The sequence below is a fragment of the Rhinolophus ferrumequinum genome, chromosome 11, assembly GCF_004115265.2.
Source record: "Rhinolophus ferrumequinum isolate MPI-CBG mRhiFer1 chromosome 11, mRhiFer1_v1.p, whole genome shotgun sequence".
Taxonomy (NCBI): Eukaryota; Metazoa; Chordata; class Mammalia; order Chiroptera; family Rhinolophidae; genus Rhinolophus; species Rhinolophus ferrumequinum.
In genome coordinates this window covers 42,657,256-42,680,778 of record NC_046294.1, presented here as the reverse complement: position 1 = coordinate 42,680,778, position 23,523 = coordinate 42,657,256, and the positions used below count along the sequence as shown (strand labels likewise).

Genomic DNA, 23,523 nt, shown 5'->3' with positions numbered 1-23,523 from the left:
CATAGACTTACTGTTATTCCTGAGATTTAGCTGATTTTCTTGGAAAAACGTTCTTTTGCTGTATGCCCTTAGAATAATTCCCAGAGACTTGCAGTGTTTTCGTTTGTTTGTTTTTAATTGTTATTTCACTGGAGAGAAGGTCCCTGGAGTTCCTCATGCCACCCTTCTGGAAGTCGAGCTCTGGTAAAAGTTTTAAGGAAGAATGTGTGAGATGACAAAGCTGTACAGGAAGAACTCAAGAAATAGATCTCGAACCTCATGATAGCGTTTACAAGTGAATTTAACTCAATGACTCAGTTGCAAAATGTTCAGACTTATTTGTTGGAATGGCTTTCCAGCAGATCTGAAAGTTTTTATTCTGTATTTATTGAACATGAACAATGTTTTGAGTTCTCGCATATGTTTAAGTGTGACCATTTCTGTCTCCACTTTCACTGTAACATTTCCTGCTTTTCTGTGGATGGGTTTTTGATTGGGTAGAAACTGGAAGAAGCAGCATCTCGAGCAGCAGAAGAAGAAAAGAAACGACTTCAGACCCAAGTGGAACTACAGGCCAGATTCAGCACAGAGCTGGAGCGAGAGAAGCTTGTGAGTACCACACGGCTGGGGAATGAGGCTGCATAAGCTCACAGAGCCATCCTGTTGGGGGAGGGGTGGAGGTGTGGGAGACAGGAGTGAGGCTATCTTGTCAGCTTGGCTCTGCCACTGACTTGGCAGTAGGCTATTGGGAGAAGTTATATATTCATTCATTCGTCCATTGTTGGTTTATTGAGCACCTTCTATGTACTTGTCACCATGCCAAGGATGTAAAGGTAAAAGACATAAACCTTGCTTTCAAGACCCCAAAATAGAAATTTATGGAATGGGGTGATACGTACTGTGGTTAGGGTGACTATATGTCCTGGTTTGCCCGGGACAGTCCCTGCCGTCCTGGTGTATTTTCCAAGAGTCCTGGCTTGGAAAATAAATAACTATGGAAAAAGTAAGCATAGGTTCCATGACATTTCTCCTCTGTAATGAACAAAGTGGGGGGTTCTGAAATCATGAGAACGTATGAATTCTGGTCTGCTGTTCTGGGCAGCTCTGATTCATCTTAGAGGTTCCCAATCCCCAAGAGAGCCAAGGTTCACGTAGTTCGCTGGTTACTGGAGCACAGGTTTTCTCCCATGAGGTTGTGCTGAGCCCGCTGCCTGTTACACAGATGCTCATCACATCACCTTCAGTAACTTTCTGTTGTTTAGAGTTGAAATGGACATGTTTGTGTTTTGAGAGAAAAGCACAGAGGAAGGCAGACGTGATGTAAAAGAATGGTACACGCACAGGCAGAAGATCTGGATTTGTTGCCTCTCTGCTCCTTCTTACTGAGTATTAGTTTTCTCTTCCTTTAAATTAAGGGGATCAGCATATGACCTCCCACAATTGTTACGAGGATGAAGTAAGCTAATGCTGTTGAAAATATTTTATAAAATGCAGGCATATATGTTACTATGTGTGCTGTTACATTTAGGATGCCCCTGTCTTATGATTCTGAAGGCAGAGATTCAGCATCTTTAGTTCAGAAGGGAGAAACTATAAAGTTGTTAGGAGGAGGTGTCCTAGGGAGGGAGAATGGAGGGGTGCTCGGCAGACGGGTCCGTGCAGGAGGCGTCGCTGCAGGTCAGGGTTTTCTTTCCCCTTTGGTGGTTCTTACCGGGAGAGGGGTCCTTCCTTTTACAGAAGGCTCTGTTGGTAAAGAGCTTGTGTCTTTAAGACAGAAAAGAGAGAGAGATTATACAGGGAAACATTTTTTTTCGTTGACTTGAGTCTTAAAGTGCGGAGTGGAAGGAATGGAGATATACCACGGCACTGGGCTTATCGTTTGTCCCTGGACTCTTTGGATGTGGTCTTGGTGTTGGTATTGGGTGTGGTGCCCTTGCTGCCTCCACCTTCCATCCAAGGTCCGAGGGACAGGTCTGCCACTCTGTGGGCTGTGGCGACCTCTCAGGATGGTGGTGGAGGCCTTCTTTGCGGGTGACGTCAGCCTGCGCTTAATCATGAGCCTTTTGTACCATCAGATCAGACAGCAGATGGAAGAACAGGTTGCTCAAAAGTCCTCTGAACTGGAACAGTACTTGCAGCGAGTACGGGAGCTGGAAGACATGTACCTAAAGCTGCAGGAGGCGCTTGAGGATGAGAAGCAGGCCCGGCAGGACGAAGAGACCGTGCGGAAGCTTCAGGCCAGGTGCCAGACCAGTTTGTACACTGTGCTTTATGTACTTTGCTTGGGCTAATAGTTTCTAGGAATGACTGACACTCTGGAGGAGAGGGGGAGTGTCTCTGCCAGATTGGGGAGACCCCAGAGGGTTGGCTGGCTGCGTCGTGTATTCTCAATCTGGGGCACTGGAAGAGCCTTGCTTCTGGGGCTAAAGACAGCCTTACATCTATTTTGGAGCAGTCCTTGGGGTATGTTTGCTTGGGTGCCCTTCGTCATATTCTAGAATGTCCGTGGGCCCAGGATCAGCTTTGGTGAGAACCTGGCTTCCACATGTTCCAGACCAGAGAGGACCCTAGGTTTGGGGAGAGAGGCCTGCTTCAGGCTAGAGTTGCAGCCACTTTGGGGGGATAAGGAGGAAATAAGCAGTTTCCTTTGGGTCATTCAAGATTGGAGACATTTGTTAAATACTATTTGAAATCTTAGTTTTAGAAGTTCTTAAAATTTAGATTTTTTTCCCCCTTGTACTTTTTAAAGCCAGTATACTGCTTATAATAGTCATGTTCTGGGTGAAAACTCTAAATTTTTGGCTTTTGTAGCAGCAGTGAGGGCAAAGTAGAATGAAGACCCCAAAAGGAAATTTGAGCTATCCTTGTCCAGTTTCTAACTTGCTACCCCATTTACTTTCTTCAAGATGTCTGGTCTGCAACACTGAAAATATTTACCTCAGCAGCAGCAGCTGGTCAGTGCAGATATACCTTAGGCTTTGAGCTGTGACACCCTGTTTTGGGAGCAGTTGTGAGATGAGCTGGGGCAGGTTTTCCATGGCTGCCATGCCACATGTGGAGCAGCCAAAGATGTTCATTTAGTCTTTAAGGAGGAAGACAGGAAAAAAAGGAGGTCTTTGCTGTGTACTTTGCCAAAATGACTTCAAAAATAAATAGCCTTTAAAATTTTGATTCTGTTAAGGAAAAATTATCTTCCAAATAGAAACTTAAATGCTTAGCATATTGCCTGGCATTTATAGGTCCCACTGTATTTGTTCACTGTGCTGTGATGGTAACCGGATCCTTGGGACTCTCAGCCAGTTGCCCTTGGCAGTGATGATAGCACAGGATTCTACCTGGGAAGGTTGGAGTCCCATGTGACTTCCAGAGAGGCATTCTAAGGGACATGAGATGTTTTTTTGATCCTCTTTATTGATAGTTCGGCCGGTAAAGGAATGCGCATAGTCAGGCAAATTAAGAAAGTTTTTATTGTCAGAGAGAGAAGTCTATTGGGCTGAGCAAAGACTGCTACAGTCTGGGCTGCATGTCTAAAGGAGACTTGCAGCCCCGAAGGAGGGGGTGAGGAGGGTTTTATAGGAGCTGTGCTGACAGGGGAGCATTGTTTGAATAGAAAACGTTGACTGCCTGCAAGCCAATAGCTGTTTTGTGGCGTTTTCTGTTATAACAAGTTTAGCTCAAGGTGCTTAGTTTATCGCAAGGTGCAGGCCAACAGACATTTTATTGTTTTCTTGCAGACATGGCTCTGTCTGTAAGTCAAGGTCTCTGAGACCTAACATTCAGCGACCTAACATTAAGTCAAGGTCTCTAACATTCAGAGACCTAACATTTATAATTTGCGATATGTTGGGAGTTTATAGATTGCCCCTGTGCAGAGAATTTGTAGGTGAGCAATGGTACATGTATTAACTCTCAACAGTTTTGAGAGAGGTTGATTATGCTACAGCAGAGATTATACCATAAAGTGAATTAGATAACTCTAGAAATTTATTACAGTATTAGTTGTTTTGTGTTTATAGAATGAATGATGTTTTGAATAAGAGAAAATTTTGGATAATAAAACTTGTTGTTTTTAACCAGTGGTAAATATCAGAATCACCTGTAAAGCTTTCACAAAATACACATGTCGGGCCTGTCTCACATTTACTGACTCAAAATATCTGTGGCTAGGAGCCAGGTACTGTTATTTAAAAAACTCAGGCTAATTATTTGGTGCACTCTGATTTAAGTACATAGCAAAATGGTTTCAAAGTTTTGAATGCAAATATAACTATTATATACAGATCTGCTCCAATAAACTGAAATTACTGCACAAAAGTTAACTTTTTCTTGGTGTGCATAGGCCACTTTATGAATACAGTTATTTTACTATTCTAAATTATTTTTCTTTCAACTTTGTTTTTGGAACTTGAAATGGACAAACTGCCCCCCTCTGGTGGTCATTTTTAAGTGAAGCAAGTCCTTCTCTTTCCAGAAGTCCCAAAAGGTGGGCCTCGTTCAGAGAGACATTTTGTCAGATCGGCAAAGGGGGCTTTCTTCTTGTTTCCACTCCTCAGAGGAGACCTTTCTGGGTAGAAAATCATAGGAAGTCGTCGTGGAGTTGGGATAGAAACATTTAAGCCTGGCACTAATGAAATGAAACATAATCTCAGGCCCAGGGTGTATGACAAGGGTTAATCCTCCTGTTCTTTCAGCATTAGCGAGTCATTCTTGGAATATCTGGCATCTTGCCCTTGCCATAGATGGTCTTTTCTTTGTCAGTGTCTTAACTTTCCCCAGAGATACTTTTTAATAGTAAATTGTTTAAATACACGAACTTTGATTTGAGCCATCAGGGTCTTGTAATTTTTTTTTCATTAAAATTGAAGTTTGTTGTTATGATATGTAATTCTGAAGGTTGTCCAATCTCTTCTGAATAGGAGCTCAGAAGAAAACTGTTCATTTAACATTTGGACAACTCAGTTACTGGAAAGCTCTTGAGGCTAAGCCACATTCTGCCCCATTATAACTGCCACCCACTAAGTTTTTGGATCTGTAAGGCCTAGGAACATACCTTAGTCATGTCTGTGTGTCACTGGCACACAGTAAATGCCTGAGGGATAGTTTTTGAATGAATAAATGGATTCAAGTTTTATTCACTGGGGCCACGTGAAACAACAGGCTCTCTTTTATGATCACATGATAATACCTTTCATTTATTTGAAAGCAGTTAGGAACCGAGCTCTGGGGTGAGGTCTGGGTTTGATTCTCAGATCTGGTAATTTCTAGCTGTGTAATTTTAGAAAAGTTATTTCACTGCTTTGAGCCTTCAGTGCCTTATCTGTAAAATAAGGGTAACTGCCAACCTTGTGGGGTTGTAAAGATTAAATAAGATAATGCATGCAAAGTTCTTAGGGTACGGTCTGGCATTTGGTAGGCACTCAGAGTGTGTTGGTTTCTGTTTCTTATTTGCAGATGAGGAAGATAGATAATGTGAAGAATATCAAAATAAGCATTCGTAAAAGATATTGACAGGCTGGAGTGATTGTTTTTATACTAAGAAGATAGTTTAAAATATCAACAGAACAAGTACAGGATCCAGGAAACCTGGCTAAATAGCAATTCATTTAAAAAGATTCGGGGTTTTACTTCCTTGTCGTATGATTGCCAAAACCTCATATACTCTCAGGTAGCATTAGTGAATTCAAAGGACCCATAACAAATGAGGTATTATTTCCTCTGTAATAATAAGAACTACTATATAGTGAGCATTTTCTACGTGATAGGCACTATTCTAAGTACCTTATACACATTATCACATTGAACTCATCAGCAAACTTTTGATGGTGAGTGTAGTTCCTATTCCTTTATTGTAAACAAGGAAACTGAGGCACAGAGAGGTTAAAATCTTTGGTCAGGGGCTTGTTTACAAACCACAGAAGCCAATCTGAGTTAGCTAAAGTAATAAAATAATTTTGTGGAAGATTCCTGAGTAGTTCACCAGTTCCACAGAAAGGGAGGTGGCCAGGCCTGGGACATAGGCAGGAACCAAGGGAGACTCAGCCCAAACCAGGCCAAGGGAAGAGTCCATTTGGGATGCACTGATGCCAGTGGGTGGTTGCTCCTGCCGTCACTTGACAGTGGATATTGCTGTCACTAGCAAGATACATTCTCCACTGTCTTTGCTTCTTTGTTTCAGTTGCTTCAGAGTCAGTGTTCTGGGAGGGGCACCTGCTTAGCCCAGCCCAGCTGAAGCCTTCACCAGGCCCTGGCTGCCACCGGGCAGGGGGCAGGTGTCTGGCCTATGGCTTGTATAGTGGGAGATGGGCCGTACTTCCCATCGAGATGCCTACTGTGACAGATTCCCTAGACTCATGAACGGGGTTCAGATCCTGGGCAGCCTACATACCTGCAAATTATGCACCTTCTATGTACTTTTCTAGGCACTGGGATTATGACAGTGAACAAGACTGGAAGGGCCGGCCCCTGTTTCATCCCCCCTCTATTCTTTCATCACTAGGGTGAAGAAATAGGTGCCAGCCCTTCCAGTCTTGTTCACTGTCATAATCCCAGTGCCTAGAAAAGTACATAGAAGGTGCATAATAGATGCTGCACTGGTCAGACTACATTTGCAGTGTTGTATTCAGGTGTGGACCTCACACTCCAAGAGACATCTGAGGAGGGTGCAGATCGGTCCTTTGTGGAACTAGGAATAGTGGATGGGAGAGCTTATTTAATTGAGGAAGAACTCTCTAAAGATTGAGGCTGCACATAAATAGACTGACCCGATCTGTGACACTGACAGAGAATTTGAGCAGAGTTGTACAATTGTCACGCAGGATGTTGTAGAGGGAATTCTTACAGTGGTGTGGGCGGGGGGTTGGGGCTGGAGGAGTTGGTGGTCAGATAAGGGGCACACAGTCAGCTACTTTACTTCCTTTGTTGTTGGTTTTAGAAGAGCAGATGCTCTTAAGTAATACCGTGTTTCCCCGAAAATAAGACCTAGCCGGACTATCAGCTCTAATGCGTCTTTTGGAGCAAAAATTGATATAAGACCCGGTAGTATATTATATATTATGTTATACTACACTATATTATATTATATCTGGTCTTACATTATAGTAAATTAAGACTGGGTCTTATATTAATTTTTGCTCCAAAAGATGCATTAGAGCTGATGGTCCGGCTAGGTCTTACTTTCAGGGAAACACGGTAGTAACTGCCCTGCTGCATAGTGTGTTGCCATAATACTGATGGTCAAACCACTAGACTTGATCTTAGCCAAAAGGCCGAGAAGCAATGGTCAAGCCACTAGAGATGAGTCCTGTCCTGGACTGGCATCTAACCACATTGTCCACACTTTGGATACAGGTTTGGGCTGTATGTTAGTTTGTTTATTTAAATACTTGCATAGCTGGCTGTTCTCAGATATATAGCCTGATATTGAAAGGTAACATTTGGAGTCACACAGACCTGGTTCAAAATCCACTGCTACTTGTGCAACATGCTTTTAAACTCTTTGATTTTTGATTGCTTCATCTGTAACATAGGGATAATAATACTTTCCAGAATTATTGGGGGGGTTAGCAATAATGAAGGTAGAATGCCTGGCATTTTCAGTAAATGGTATCTATTATTAGTCTACTTTTTTGTTAGTTCCTTCTTCCCTCATATTCATTAATTTGTCAGCGTTTTCCTTGATAATAGTTTTTTACTGGATGAAAACTATTTGAATGTTGTAACAACCAGGCAAATTTCAAAACTTGGCCCTGCCCGCTACCAGGTGAAAGACTTGGTACAGGTCACTTAACCTTTGTGCCTCACTTTCTCTGTCTCTAAAATGTGAATAACAATACTTAAGTGTATTGTGAGGATTAATTGAGAAAATACACTTAGTTCTTGACCCAGTTTGTGGCACATTAAGCCCTACTTAAATGTTATTATTTTTCAGAAAGGGTGAAACAGAGTTTGGAGCAGGACACATGGGTCACCTTGCCAGTTTTGTGAACATGGGCCTCTCTGGCGCCTGGTTGCCTCCTTGTAAAATGAGACGCAGATGAGATGAGCTCAAATATTCTCTCCTGCTCTAACGCACCCCCATCAAGTGCTGGGTCATGTGTGGTGACCTGGCTCATTTGATCCTGCGCTGTCCACGTTGCAGGTTGTTGGAGGAAGAGTCTTCCAAGAGGGCTGAACTGGAGAAGTGGCACATGGAGCAGCAGCAGGCCATGCAGACAACTGAGGCAGAGAAGCAGGAGTTGGAGAATCAGCGAGTTATGAAGGAACAGGCGCTGCAGGAAGCCATGGAACAGCTGGAGCAGCTGGAGTTAGAACGGAGACAGGCGCTTGAGCAGTATGAGGTAAGCGCATCCCTGCAAATGTGTGTGTTTAAATGTTAAAGAACAAACATTTTTTAATAAGAGAACATTTGCATAGCTATGAGAAGCCATAGTAAGAGTTTTGCTTCACTGTAAGTAAGACGGAAGACGTTTGTATAGGCAATGAGATGTATCAGTCAGAGTCCAGTCAGGAAACAGAAACCACACAATAACTCAAACAAGGGAAGTTTAATATAAACAAGTATTAACTATAACAGGATTAATTACGAAGAGGTGAAGAAAACTCTGAGAACACAGGAATGGCAGATGCAGGAAGCAGCTAGTGCCTCTAGGACTGAGGCAGAGCGCCCAGGAAGGAACATCTGGAAGAGGGTCCCCTTAAGCCCAGTGCTGTGAGCCAGACCTCTGTGCGGAGGGCACAGGCTTGGCCTGCTGGATGGCAGATAAGCTCTCCTGGGTGCTGTGCCAGCAGAGCTCCCTGGGAAGCTGCCCACAGGCAGGTGCCACTGAAACTCAGTGGGGTGAGCACCCATGGGTGTCCTGCGTACCACAGGAGCATAGTGAACTTGGAAGCAAAGCCCCTTCCTCCTCCGTTGTCCCTTCAGTAAGCTCCACTGACAACTTACATGGTGCCAGATGGTGTGGGAGAATTAAATGTCAGAAGCAGGACAATGAACTTGGAGCCGAGAGGCAGTAAGCCATAACTAGCACACAGCATTTTATATTCATCTATAGTTAGTGTGGATTAGGTCCTGTGTGTGACCTCAGGCAGGTTACCTAACCACTCTGAATCCTAGTTTCTGCGTCTATAAAATGGGAGTGACAAAAGTTTCTGCTTCTTAGAGTAGTTGTGAGGGTTTAATGAGATAATCCACAAGCATATAATAAGTGTCCAATCTTTGTTATGTGGCTCTTAAGCAACCAGTGTTTGCATAATCCAAAAATCTCCTTTTGTTCCAGGGAGTTAAAAAGAAGTTAGAGATGGCAACTAATACGACCAAGAGCTGGAAGGACAAAGTGGCCCATCACGAAGGACTGATTCGGCTGATAGAACCAGGTAGCACATTTTTTGATTTTGTCATTTGTTTATTGAATTTATTTTTCTGTTTATGTATTTGAATTGTGCAAAGAAGCTTCTTTAGCCCAAATATACAGAAACCCAAGCTGTTTAGGGTAAATTTCTCTTGACTGATTTAGCTTCTACCAGATAAGAAGGCCCTTTGTGTACATCTTCTGGTTGTTCTGGCTGGTTATGACATTTATGGATGTTCCTCAGAGAAGAGATGCAGTAGGAGAGCTCCTGTTCTGTCTGTGGAAAAGTGATAATGCCCCTTGAAGAATACGTACTTCCTACATTAAAAGCACGTTTGTCTTTTAGGTTCGAAAAACCCTCACCTGATCACTAACTGGGGCCCTGCAGCTTTCACCCAGGCAGAGCTTGAGGAGAGAGAGAAGACCTGGAAAGGGAAAAAGACCACGGAGTGACAGCGCTCACATCAGTTCTGTAGATTCCGAGTGTCGCTGGAAAGCTTTATGCTAAAGACAACAGGGACTGGCTTTGCGGCTTCTAACTCTTCTTCCTTCAATACTCCTAGTGGGTCAATATACCAAGGAAGCCTTATTTGTCTTCCTGCAAATAAGGGCTGACCAGAAAAGAAAAAAAAAGTCAGCATTGTCAAGCTCTTAATAGACTTTCTTTGAAAACTTCAGCTTCTGAAAATTCCTTTTTAGCTCTCAGATTCTTGTTGGAACAAGGCGCTGTCGTCCTCATTGTTTGGAGGGGAGCGGGGTTTGGTGCTCAAGTTCACTGGATAATCAGAACCTCTGAGGACTGGGGTCAGTCACTTGCTGTGGCCGCGTGTTTCCTTCTCCAAGTACCTGTTTCTAAACTAGATGGGCCAGTCTGCTTGCCCTCATATGCCAGTTCGTGGAATGCCGTCAGCTATTGCTGCTCTGATAGAGAAGTCACTAGCTGCCCGTGGACCTGGCTTCGACTAAGCGGTTATAGCCCATATATGCCGTTGTGCAGACAGTTTCTATTTAATGCAGTGTTACTGATTTACAGTCTGGCTTCAGTGTCACTATCTAGGAGGAAGAAATCCTTTTAAACAATGCTTTGGCTAAGATAGATACAGTAAGTCCTCACTTAACATCATCGATAGGTTCTGTGACTTTAAGCGAAGTGACGTATAGCGCAAAAGCAATGTTTCCCATAGGCAAATTCATATAAACAAGAGTTAAGTTCCTACAGCGTCTCATCAACATTATAACAAAACTACGTTGAATGAAATGGTTATTTGAGGACGTGCTGTACTTATGAATCAAAGCACAGAGATGAACTAAGTAAATCCCATTGGAATGATGTTTTTATACTACCATGTTTCCCCAAAAATAAGACCTAACTGGATCAGTAGCTTTAATGCGTCTTTTGGAGGAAAAATTAATGTAAGACCCAGTATCATATTATTATATTATATTACCCAGTCTTATAAGACCCAGTCTTATATTATATTACATTATATTATATTATACCAGGTCTTATATTACATAAGACCTGGTCTTATATTAAAATAAGATCGGGTCTTATATTAATTTTTGTTCCAAAAGACGCATTAGAATTGATGGTTTGGCTAGGTCTTATTTTCGGGGTAAGACGGTAACTGAATTCCTCCTAAGATTTAAAATGGTTTCAACTGTCAAAGTGCTGACGGACCCCTTGGTTTTACTTTTGTAGTTACTGTACAGAAAATTTCAGGAGTGTGGGAATGCTTGTCACAATCAGGCCTTTTACTTCATAGACAGGGATATGTTCATTTATAGGAATTATATATGAAAAAGGTTTCTAAAATATATTTTTGTGATGTGCCGTGTTGAGAGGGAACAAAATATTTATAATTTTCAAACATTCTTACCTAAATATTGTACAATGTAATATGCTGAACATTCTTAATTTTTTGCTAATTTTCTAAGGTATAGTAAAAATGTTTTATATCGTTTTTTTTTTGTTTTTTTTTTGTAAAATGGGCTCAGTAAGAAAATAAAAAATACCAGAACTACATTTTAAACTGTCTGATTTAATAAGACAATTGGGTAAATTTTGTATATGTGTGCATATTTTTCATATAATGAGATGGGCTTGGTTTAGGGACACTTCCTGAAAACACTGGGTTTGGACCCTGTCATGCGGGGTGTCATGCGGGGTCTCTGGTCCCACTCCCCACATAAGAACGCAGGACATGGTGAGGCCAAAAAGGAACACCAACGGAGCCATGGATAGGGGGTTCATACCACTATAGTCTCGCTGGCAGCTGGGTTGGAGACACAGGAAGCAGGAGCCACACGATCCGCAACCTGCTGTCTGCTTCTCTGTCAGCCCACCAACCAACGTAGCAAGGGCAGTTATATCAGTGGCTAATGGTTAACCGGTAACAGCTGATGGCCATCTACTACCCGAGCCAGCACCTTTCCACGTGAGGCCGAGAGCCTGGAAACTGCTCTCTGGGACTCTGTCCACACACTCCACCCTTACAGGGTCTCGCCTCACAATTTATGTGACAAGCATCTTCAGCGAGGGGCCCTGTGCAGTATTAGCCGATAGGCACCTACAGGCAGAAAGAAATAGTCATAGTCATAGGAACCAACAATGGCAAATCCCTTCCATCTGGGAGGATACATGCTAGCTTTTTGTCCTGGGAAAGGAGGGTCGCTGCCACGGGCACCTTTACCGGTTTGTGGTACCAGACCTTTATGGCAGCGCTTGGGTTCCCTTGCGTAGTTTCAACATGTAACAACAGAGGACCCAATAATAGGCCATAGTGAGAGCACATAGGTTCCCCGCAAAATCATCCCGGCATCAGGACCTCCATATACCATAGTCACTTGCGGTGGCCACTCAGCCACCACCCCTGGCATCACTTGCAAATCATGGGTCACACCAGCCCCCCATGGGGCTATCAGGCCCAACCACCGATAGTGGGGGCTTTTGACCCGCTAGGGCCAAGTCCATTGCTCTGTTCCCCTGCTTTCAAGCATGTGGGTGCTGGCAGCAAAACGTTTCCATTTCTCCCATAGCCTGGCTTTAACAGAATCTCACTTGTGGTAACTTGTAATTGAATGGGAGCGGCTGTTCTATGTAGCAGAGCTTCTACTGGTGCAGGCCCTTCCGTCCGTGGCCTCTCATTCAGGATTCTTAAGACATCCCATAGACGCAAAGCCCAGTCACGCATTGTGGGAGGGTGTTTTGATACCTGGAGGCCTCGCTTCAAAACTCCGTTGTAGCTTTCAATCATGCCGCTGCTTGTGGATTGTACGGGGTATGAAACAACCATTGTACATCCATCCTGGCAGCCCAGCGCTGCACTTCTTGCCCCGTAAAATGGGTACCCCTGTCACTTTCAATGACTTGGGGGCACCCATAGAGGGCGCACAGTCGTGTAAGAGCAACCACTGTATGCCGCTGATCCTCAGGCAGACATGGCCAAACAAACATCAACCCCGTAGCAGTGTCCACTGCTGTGAATGTGTATATCGCATTGCAGGCTTTAGGCAGGGGTCCAAATGTAATCTACTTGCTAGTGAGTGAGGGGCACCCTCCCTCGTGTAATCAGCTGTGTCTCCCAGGGGAGCGTCTGCCATTGGCGGCTGTCCTCGGCACAGACGGCATAGTCACAGCAGGCATCTGCTGTCTCCTGCCATTTCAAAGGCAGACCCCAGCGTCTGCTCACCTGCCACATGGTTCGGCTTCCAGCGTGCTGGCAATTTCCTATGCAGCCAATGGGCCACATCAGTGGCAGGGGCCCGTTCTAACCATCGGACTCATGCTAGGGCATCTGCTTCATCGTTACCTGGGGACACTAAGGAGGAGTGACCTGTGACATGCATTAAGATCACCTACTTTCTCTGCCCTAGGTCCCAGAGGTCCTGCCACATGGCTTGACCCCACAGTGGACGGTGTCTACCAACCAGTTTTGGTGTTTCCATGTAGGAAGCCACAATGTTAGGCCACGGAACACCGCCCAGCTGTCAGTACAAATAACTAGGGGTCGGGCTCGTGGCTGATTATCATCCACACAGCCCATAGCTCAGCCCACTGGCTACTCTGGCCCGTCCCAGTATCAAGCCAAATGGTGTCTGTTTCGGGCTGCATACCAATAGCCGTCCAAATGGCTGCAGCTCCCCGGCTAGGACCATCAGTAAACCAGGCATCTTCAGGGTACTGGGGGCTGTTCTTCTTTGTAGGGTGAGGGCTCCAAGTCCTCCCCACCGGGGGCTGCTGGTCTTGCACCTGAGCTATTTCATTAAGCGCGTCCTCCATGTTATGATGCCAAGCAGCGAGGAACCCAGCCCACATGGCCGGCTGTCCCATTCGCCTCCCCGGCAACCGCTCAGCCAGAACCTTCAAGGCCCTCTCCACACTGGCTGGAGAGCCATCCATGTCCTCCCACCCCTCTTCGGGGGTCCAAATTCTGAGAACAGTGGCTACCAGGTACCACACACTGTGAGGGGGCCACATTTCCTGCCCAGAGTCAGAGTCTATTCCTACCTGGCCAGAATCCTGCTCGCCGTGCCAGGCGTCCAATTGGGTGGAGGCCTCCGTGTAAAATATCCACAACTCTAGTTGCCCACAGCAGCAGCAGACCACCAAAAGGAAGATGACGCCTGCCACGGCCAACAGGGTGGCGTGCCATCCGGAGGCTTCAGAGGACCACCAATTCACTGAGGGGTCACGTTTCTCCCAAGCAGACTGCGTTTCCTACTCTCGGCGCCACTCCTTACGGGCCTCCCGAAACAGAGCTTTTATACGTATAAACTGCTCCATTACCCCTTTGGGGATTCTGGCCGACACCATACCCTGCTCGCTGCGCCATTTGTCATGCAGGGTGGCATGCGGGGTCTCTGGTCCCTCTCCCCACACAAGAACGCAAGATATGGTGAGGCCAAAAGGAACACCCACGGAGCCATAGATAGGGGAGTCATACCACTATAGTCTGGCTGGCGGCTGGGTTGGAGACACAGGAAGCAGGAGCCTACACGATCAGCAACCCGCCGTCCGCTTCTCTGCCAACCAACCCACCCACCCCTTAGCGTAGCCACGACTGTTGTATCAGGGGCTAATGGCTAACCGGTAACAGCTGGTGGCCAACTAGTCACAGCTGATGACCACCTACTACCCGAGCCAGCACCTTTCCACCTGAGGCCGAGAGCTTGGAAAATGCGCTCTGGGACTCTGTCCCCACAAACCCCCAAACCAATGCCATCATGAAGTTAGCTATGGCCTCGTGTTTGGTGTTTGAGTCACTAATGTGGGAAACCATGGCTGATGTGTCAGCTCACAAACGGGAACTTACAGAGATGATTTTCTCCCTCATTGTTGCTGTGACCTCCAAATCCTCTGAACTCTGCTTTCCCAAATTCATTTTATGCCTTTCAGTTTTTCTTTGTTTTCCCAGAGTAAACTGTGTGGTTTTGTGTTTTGGTTTTACATGGTTACCAAGATTGAAACACCTATTGTGGACAAAGGAGGCTGCTCAGTCCAGCTTGTGTCCTGGGACGCTGATCTTCCCCTTCTAGAGGGGAGAGCACACTGGGTGGTGCTTTTTAATACTGTTCTTTCTTCACCACAGTGGTTCTCAACCAGGGACGATTCTGCCCTTCAGGGAACATTTGGCAATGTCTGGAGACATTTTTGGTTGTCACAACTGGGAGTGTTCCTGGGAGGCCAGGGAGGCTGCTAAACAGCCTACTGTTCACAAGACAGCCCGTGGTTACAAAGAATCATCCAGACTAGATGGTGAATAGTACCAAGTTTGCAAAAACCTGCTCTGCAGAAAGGCAGGTTCCATTCTTCAGAACACAGCAGACTTTTGAAGGCAGGGTTTCCCTGTAAGGAGTCCCAGGAGTTGACCTCTTTGGTGTAAAGGGGGTGCACCTGGAAGGGAGAGGCTGTTTGCTTTGTGAGTTGGCAGGGAGCTTTGGCACCCCGTGTGGGGCGTTGTGCTTCGGAAACTGTAAATGCCCTTTCAACATAGACCTGAAGGGAATTGGTTTGGATATGTTTGAGTTTTTCTGTGAGGCAGGTTGCTGAGGCATGAAGTGTAAAAGCTGCTGTGAGAGACCTTGATTTCTTTCCTTGAGTGGCTAAACACAGGCAGCGTCTGTCAGAACCATTCAGCAGCTGGTGAGGGACGAGTGCTCAGATTTACCACCCAGACGGTGACGTACCTCGTTGAACACTAGTGCCTGTTCCACTTGGCCGCGCCTCCCTTGTACTTTCAGGGTAGTGCCAGCAGGGCACAGCTGCCCTAGTGGAGCGAGGGTAAGTTAAGGTCAGGCCACGTGGAAGTGGGGAAGAGGCGCTGGGCTTTCAGCAGTTCCTACTAGGTGTTCAAATTTTATTGAAAAGATCAGTTTTGGGAATAGTTTGAGGAATATCTGTTTCTTTCTCCTCTCTTCCTCTCTATTCCCTTCTTTATATATCCATCTTGAGACCTGTGAAAGTCACCCCTCAACTCTGGGAAGCTACTAAAGCTAAAGACACCTACCCTCTGGACCAGCTGTTCCCCTCCCAGGAAATGAGGCACATGTCCACCAAAGACCCTAGGAGGATGTTCACAGCAGTTTTGTCATGCGGGGTCCCTGGTCCCGCTCCCCGCATAAGAACGCAGGACATGGTGAGGCCAAAAAGGAACACCCACGGAGCCATAGATAGGGGAGTCATACCACTATAGTCTCGCTGGCGGCTGGGTTGGAGACACAGGAAGCACACATCTGCCAGTACCCCAACAAGGGGTCTTCCTGCACCCCCATCTCGCTGGCGGCCGGGCGAGACACTCGAAGTAGGATCTACACGATCTGCAATCTGCCGTCCGATTCTCTGCCTGCCAATCAGTCAACCAACCAACCAACCAACCAACCAACCAACCAACCAACCAACCAACGTAGCCATGGCAGTTATATTGGCCTAACTGGTTACAGCTGATGGCCATCTACTACCCGAGCCAGCACCCTTCCAAGTGAGGCCAAGAGCCTGGAAACTGCTCTCTGGGACTCTGTCCCCACAAGCTTCGTTTAGAATGGCCCCAAATCAGACGCAACCCAAATGTCCATCAGTAGAGACTAGATCGATGAATTGTGCTGTAGTCAGATAAGGCTGCTGCACTAAGATATCACTGAGAGATGCAACAGTGTTGATGAATCTCAGACATTATAAAGAAGCCAAACACGGAGAACAATGATTCCATCTGTATTAATTTCCAGAACCAGCGAAGCTACTTTGTGGATTTTGAGGTCAGAACTGTAGTTACCCAGGGGTGTGTGCATGGGGGGATGTTGACTGGAAAAGGGCACCAGTGAACCTTGTGAGGTGCTGGAAATGGGTAGGGGTTACACAAGTGACACGTATGGACCTTACACCCAAGACTGGTGCAGTTTACTCTTTGTAACCATAGTGCCTCTAGAGCACTAGCAGTGGGTAGTCCCTAGAGGTCAGCCGGTCCACGCCCCTTACTTTGCAGAGAAGGACCCAGCAGCGGACGACACAGGTCCACAATGGAACTGCTGACCCTCTTCTGGGATGTGGTTCAGCACTCCACCTGCCTCCTCTAGGGTCCTTGAAATACATTTGGATGTCTAACATTTTTATCTTGGGGTTTCTGTCCCCCATGACCCAGCTAGTCGCGTGTCCCTGCTCCAGTCCTCTGCTCAGCTTCCACTGACTGTTGTGAGGCTGCTGAGTCTGTGGCCCTGGGTCACGGGTAAGTTGTGGTGGACACTACATTCCAACCAGGGCTAGCCTCAAATTCCGTTCCTGGCCCCACCACGTAGACGCAGCACACTGCTTCTTAGTGTTGTGCGCCCACAGGAATGCAGGCCTTCCTGTTATGGCCACCTCCTCATTAGCAGTCCACGGGGTGCTGCTGAGGCCAGCGGGACAGGACGTGAGGAGTGGGGTGAGGAAGGGAAGCTTTGTTTAGCAAACCCCCTATTGTTCAGCCCCAGCCCAGGAGCCTTCCCACTCCTCCCCATCCAAATCCCTTGTTTCCTGTCCCATGTCACCCTGCCTCTTCCCGTCAGCCAACACTCTTTGCTTTAACTGGCAGCCCATGCTGGCTCTCTGGGAGCGGGCCTCCCTGGGCCCCACTTTCTCCATTTTCCCTCTGCTGTTCTCAGGTCTCAGCGCCTCCTGATGGGTCACTCAGGACTGTCCTCAGCCAGCTTCCCTGGGAAGATACCCTTCTGGTTTCGGGCTGTCAGGACTACTGACACCTCCACGGTCATCTGTCTCTCCGCTCCCCTCAGGAGCTCAGGCCCAGCCCCCTCCTCTCATGTGAGAAAAGTAAACAGCATCACTGTCCAACTCTGCCAAACTGGGCTCTCTGTTTACAGTTGAGGGCATTTGTGTCTGAAATATGTGTTTACAAGGAACACACAGCTATTCGAGAAAGGTGTACAGGTGGAAGATTTCAACCCTGAGTCCCGAGGCTCTGTACTCCTCACGGCACAGTTAGCTGGAAGATGGCTAAAGGGACAGAGTGAATGGCTTTTTTTTAGTGGCTGCCCTCACAGCCTGAGATTATAAGTGGGCAGTGCTTGGTCTTCAAAAGTACTGAGATGGAAAGGAGGCTGATTTCAGAGTGACACAGACCTGGATTCTATTCGTGGTTCTACATTACTGTGTCACTTTGAGTGTGTTAGATTCAGGGTCTGCATTCTCTACGGGAATACTGCACAGGTGATGTGTCCTCGCAGAGTGTCACATCTGGAGGCACATGATGCCCGTCTGGCCCTCCCTGGTGAAGGGTTGGATAACCTGCTCAGGTTTCTCCACATTGCGGAGACACACTACCCAGGATGTTTCATCACAGTGCATTTTCTTTAGAAAGTCATGTGGCAAGGGGCTTTCCATCTTGGCTGGGCCAGGCTACGAAATGGGGATTTTGCGGGGGTGCTGGCAAGTTCTGAGAAATTCCCACAGGTGACTGAGATAGGTCAGTCATGCAAGGTGACTGGAGAGTTTGGGAAATACCCAGACTCTTTTTAAAATGCTCTTTTTACACTTCTACAGGCGGGTATCACTTCAGAGGTGTCCTGTGAAGGCAGGTAGGTATATGACACATGTTTGAATGGATTAGTGAACAAATGAGGTCCTACGGTGGGGGCTTCTGCCCAGCAAGACTCCCACTTCCCTAGTCACACCAGCCCTTTGGAGGCCCTGCCAGGCCATGGAGTGGATCTCAAGGGCCTGTGACTGCGGCCTCTCAGTAGAGTCCTAAGGACCCTCAGCCTCTGCTTTTCCCTCAGGGATCCTGTGGCTTCCTTGGTGGCCATTACAGCTTTTCTACTGGGGGTGGGGGGGAGGCAGAGCTGTTCACTCTCCCTCCCAGGGCCTCAGATGGCAGCTGTGGCTCCCACTACCACTTCTGATGTTCTTACTGATTCTGCGTCAAGGGTCCTGGCTGGCACTTCCACTCTGAACTTTTCCAAAAGCAGGCCCAGAGCTCTTTTTTTTTGTTTCTTTGTTTGTTTTTTTTAAATTAGTTTATTAGGGTGACAATTGTTAGTAACTTTACATAGATTTCAGGTGTACAATTCTGTAATACCTCATCTATATCTCACATTGTGTGTTCACCACCCAGAGTCAGTTCTCTTTCCATCACCACATATTAGACCCCGTTTACCCTCTTCTAGAACCCTCCTCTTTCTTCCCCCCATCAGAGCTCTTGAAGGGCAGGATGGCAGCCTCATAATCGCATTGCTAGCACATGGCACCTTTTCTGAAACAAATCCCTGTCCTCAGAATAATCCCGGATACAGTCTTGCCCCTCTCTCATTCCCCCATCAGAGCTCCACAGAGAACCCGGAAACTCTCAAGAGTTTCTGGTCCGTTTGGAATATTTACCCCACTCTATTCTAAAGTTGGAGATAATTTTCCTTTATTTCTTCTTAAATAAATTAAAGTTAGTCCCAGCATATGTGAAGCATCAACCCCAAATCCTTAAGTCCAACTACCCATTTTCCCCAGAGACTTCACCCAAATAGATACTCTAAAATTTACAGAATTCCCTTGAGGAACAGGTCAATTAGGCCTCCATGTGATTTTTTTTCTTTTTTTAAAATTTTATTTTTCAATTACAGTTGACATTCAATATCATTTTACATTGGTTTCCGTTTCAGGTGTATAGCATAGTGGTTACATATTTATATAATTTACGAAGTGATAAAAAAATAGTTCGTAATTTTACTATTTTTTTAAAATCACAAATACATACCCAATGTGGAAAACGGAGAAAAGGCAGGTATGCAAAGAGAATAAGACACGTAACTCTAACCTCACACCCCTACCAGGATTGCAGGGGCAGCTCCCAGGCCCTCATTTCGGCTCCTTTGAAAGAGGAACACCCCCCCGCCCGCATGAGGGACAATCCCACCATCCAGCGTCTCCATGGCAGGTCGTCAATCCGCCCAGACCCAGGGCAGTGGAATGGTCACGTCTTAGAGGGAAAATGACCTTCTGCCTAGGCCCGCGCAGCCAGGGCGGGGGCCTGGGCGGCTCGGCAGGCGGTGAGGCGAGGCCGGCGGGGGCCGCCAGGTGGCAGGCGTGCGCCACGGCTCCCCACCGGACCGGGCTTACAGCTTCGCGCAGTCCTGCCCCTCTCCGGGCCGGATGGCTCTGACCCGGCGGGGTGGGGTGCGCTGCAGCCTTGTCTCCCTCTCTCCTCAGGAAGGAGGCGGCCCCAGAGCGGCCCGGGAGGGGCAGCGGGTCACAGCGGTGACCTGCCAAGAGCTGAGGAGACCCACAGGCGCTGAGCCCACCGGGAGCCAGCCCTGCCCCTCCCCCCCTCCCCCCCCCCCCCGTTTTATTTTCAACAACCCAGAAAGTTGGCACTATTTTACAGATGAGGAAAGTGAGGTTCAGAGAGTGAAGCAATTGCCCAAGGGGACACAGACAATGATGGATCTGGGATAAAACCCGTATGCCCTGACTCCAGGGACTCTCCCAGCCAGCCATTCCTGGCACGTACCAGGGGCCAGCAAGTGCAGGCCTGCCTGGGAGCACCTGAGGAGAGAAGATGGGGGCAGACCCCTTGTTCCTCCTTAGTCCATGACGTCCTCTTGGAGGGCCTGCTGGCACCTTGAGGCATGTTGGTCATGAGTCACACCATCCCCCCACCCCCTATCCCCAGCCTGGGCCCTGTTTCTGTGAGTGTCTAGGAAAGGGACAGCCCTCTCCCCTCTTCTCCGTCTTCTGTGGACCTGCTCTGTGGAGGCTGGAACGAGAGTGGGTGAGGAGGAGCAGCCAACAAGCAGGAGCCTGTTTCCTGACTGGTTTGACCCCGGCTGTCCCTGTGGAGGCCTCAGCAAACAGAGCAAGGTCATCCAGGGCGAAATTCCAGCCTGAGCCCCGCGCAGTTACTTCAGTTTTCCTGATAAGGCTCAAGAAGGGACACAGAGTGTCCTCCCCACACCCACACCCTGTCAGCACCTCCACTCTTGTGAAGCCTCTGCTGCAGACAGCCTGCCTGGAGGAGACAAAGATAGACCCGGACAGATAAGGAGAGAGACAGCCAGGGAGCGATAGGGCAAGGAACGCAGAGAGAGAAGGTGGGGGAAGGGACAGGGCAGGACCACAGCCCCATAGTGGGTCTGGAGCCCGGAGATCAGAAATGGTCCCTGGACGGTGCTTGCTAAGGCTACCGCTGAGCACAGATGTTGGAGAAAGATGCACCCATGGCTGAAACAAGGGTTTTTTTGGAGTGTGGTAGAGAAAAGGATTGGGCTGGCAGCTCTGTACCTCTGGGCCTGGTTCCTGATTTGTGCCAATCTGGGTGGATCAGGGTGATGGATGAGTTTATGTGGGGTGTGGCCTCCAAGCCTCCAGGAGGCCGGGTGGGGGAGATTGAGAGGGGAGGCCCTGTATCTGTGGTGGAGGGGTGGGGGTGTGTGTGGGGAAGCTGAGGGCAAATGCAACTGGGCCCAGACTGCTAAGTCTCTCCTGCTTACTGGAGGCTCCTGGCAGGGACTTTTTCCCTGCACACTGTGATACAATGTTTGCACCCAACACTAGCTGTTTGGCTTGGCAAGTGAGCAAGGCTGTAAAGTCAGAGCTGCCCTGGGGGTGCCCAGTCACTGTATGCAGCTGAATCAGTCACAACCACTCCCCCCACACCCTGGGGGGCAAGAGCCTCTGCTCGTGCCTGCACACACAGACACATCCGCACAGGTACGTACAGATGCCATATGCAGCTGAGTCATAGCTGCCTCCCCAGGGAGCACGTGCCTGCACACACATGCACACCGGTACCCACAGACGCCATATCCACCTGATTCTGAGTCACCAGCACCGATGAACCCTGAGGGAGGGCACCGAGAGTATGTTCTGCCATCCTTATTTAGACAGATACCCATCTATACACGTACATACACAGGCCCAACATACATCCTGTTGTGCCTGCTACGTCATACTAGGGGTTCGATAAATATTTGTGGAATGAATAAATGAGTGAAGAAATGAGTGAATGAATAAACAAGTGAACATGTGAGTGTTACCCTCACTGCTTGGATAGTTGGTAAAATCGGTTGGGGCAATGCTGCAGGGTGGGTCCTGAGTCTGTGTCTGTAGGGAGTTGTCACTCCAAATATAGCCTCCGTGGGCGGGCAGGGAGCCAGGGCTGCCGCCCAGACTGTGACTTCACTGGGCCTGAGGCCCAGCCTCTGAGGAGTTGGAGAAAATGAACAGAGAAGAGGCCCCAGCTTTCCATAGCCAGGCTGAGCTGTGAGACTGGAGATGGTGGGTGACTCTGTACTCTGGAAATGGCACTTGCTTGAGCTGTAGGACAGAGGGCTCTGCAGATGGGGCCAGAAAGAACGGGTTCTGGGTTGGGCTTCCTGGGAACTCCTTGTGCTGGACATCTTGGGCCAAATGTGCAGGAGGGGCAGCCCCATTGCGAGCTGGGGCAAGCAGTGTCTGTGCCCACACCTGGTGGTGGCCAGACCAAAGCCCCATTAGATGGTCCCCCAGCTGGGTGGGCCTGCTCCCAGGGCTGCTCCCCTGTGTGCTTCTAGAAGCTTCCTTTCTCTAGCTGGAATATTGCAATATTATCCCAACTGGTCTTCTCGCCTTTAGATTCTCTCCTCTAATCCATCTCATTCATAGCTGCTTGTGTTGTTTTTTAAAATACAGATATGATAATGTAACTTTTCTGCTCAAAATCCTTCCATATGGTGAACACACAATGGTATTTATAGATGATGTATTATAGAATTGTACACCTGAAATCTATGTAACTTTACTAACAATTGTCACCCCAATAAACTTTAATTAAAAAAAAATCTTTCCCTAGCTTCCCACTGTTTAGCAATAAAGTTGGATTGCGTTAGTCTGGTGCTCAAGACCCTTCATAATCTGGCCGCAGTCCACCATGTATGTTTTCAAAGGCTGCTGTACAGAGGAAGAGCTGTTTGGTTATGTACTGAGGGGTGGACGGGTGGACTCTCGGCTGATGGATGCTTATGGGAAGAAAGGACCCGTGGACTGTAGACAGATAATTAGATGTCTAGGTGATTGGGAGGCTGGGTGTAGGATGGTGACAGGGATGGGTGGCTGGTTGGAAGTCAAGGCTGTTTTGGTGGCAAGGAACAAAAACCCGAATGTCATTAGGAAAGGGGCAGGGGATGATTGTGGGGATACAATGGGCAACCTCGCAGACCTCACTGACGTTCAGGCCTCATGAAGATCGGAATGGCGGCTCTTCTCCCATCTCTTGAGGAGCTCGGTCTCTGTCACCCCTGCTTTTCAGCGTGTTTTCTTTCCTCTCTTGGTTGGCTTGGTTTTCTTCCTCACAGGCCAGCAGCCATCCTCTCAGTCACTCTGGCTCCTTCCTTCCATAGGTTTTTATGAGGGGCTGATTTATGTGCCTGTTTGGACTTAGATAATGCTTCTATGTGCTGGAAAACAGACTGTGAACAAAACAAAGATGTTGCCTCCAGGAAGCATACTTTCTAATGGGACGAGACATATATATATATACACACACACATCACATAAAAGCAGTTGTACGTGAGATGGTGCTACATGCTGCGGAAACGACAGAGCAGGGCCAGGACTATGGGAGGTGCGTGGAAAGGGCAGGTGCTGTTACATACAGGGTGCTCAGGGAGAGTGTCTCTGATCAGCTAATATTTGAGTGGAGAGCTGAAGAGCTGAAGAAAGTGAAGGGTGAGCCCTGAAGGT

The 23,523-nt window shown here is 47.5% G+C and overlaps 1 protein-coding gene across 1 annotated transcript in view; it reads left to right on the top strand.

The window, feature by feature from the left end:
• The window catches only part of SWAP70 (switching B cell complex subunit SWAP70), a 70,067-nt gene extending 59,282 nt beyond the window's left edge, over nt 1–10,785 (top strand). Inside the window, exons 8-12 of the mRNA XM_033121051.1 lie at nt 481–588; nt 2,055–2,221; nt 8,117–8,315; nt 9,255–9,351; nt 9,673–10,785. Coding sequence (XP_032976942.1) covers nt 481–588; nt 2,055–2,221; nt 8,117–8,315; nt 9,255–9,351; nt 9,673–9,779 — 678 coding nt within the window. The 3' untranslated portion in view covers nt 9,780–10,785. The remainder of the gene's footprint in view (nt 1–480; nt 589–2,054; nt 2,222–8,116; nt 8,316–9,254; nt 9,352–9,672) is intronic.
• Nucleotides 10,786–23,523: the final 12,738 nt, after the last annotated feature.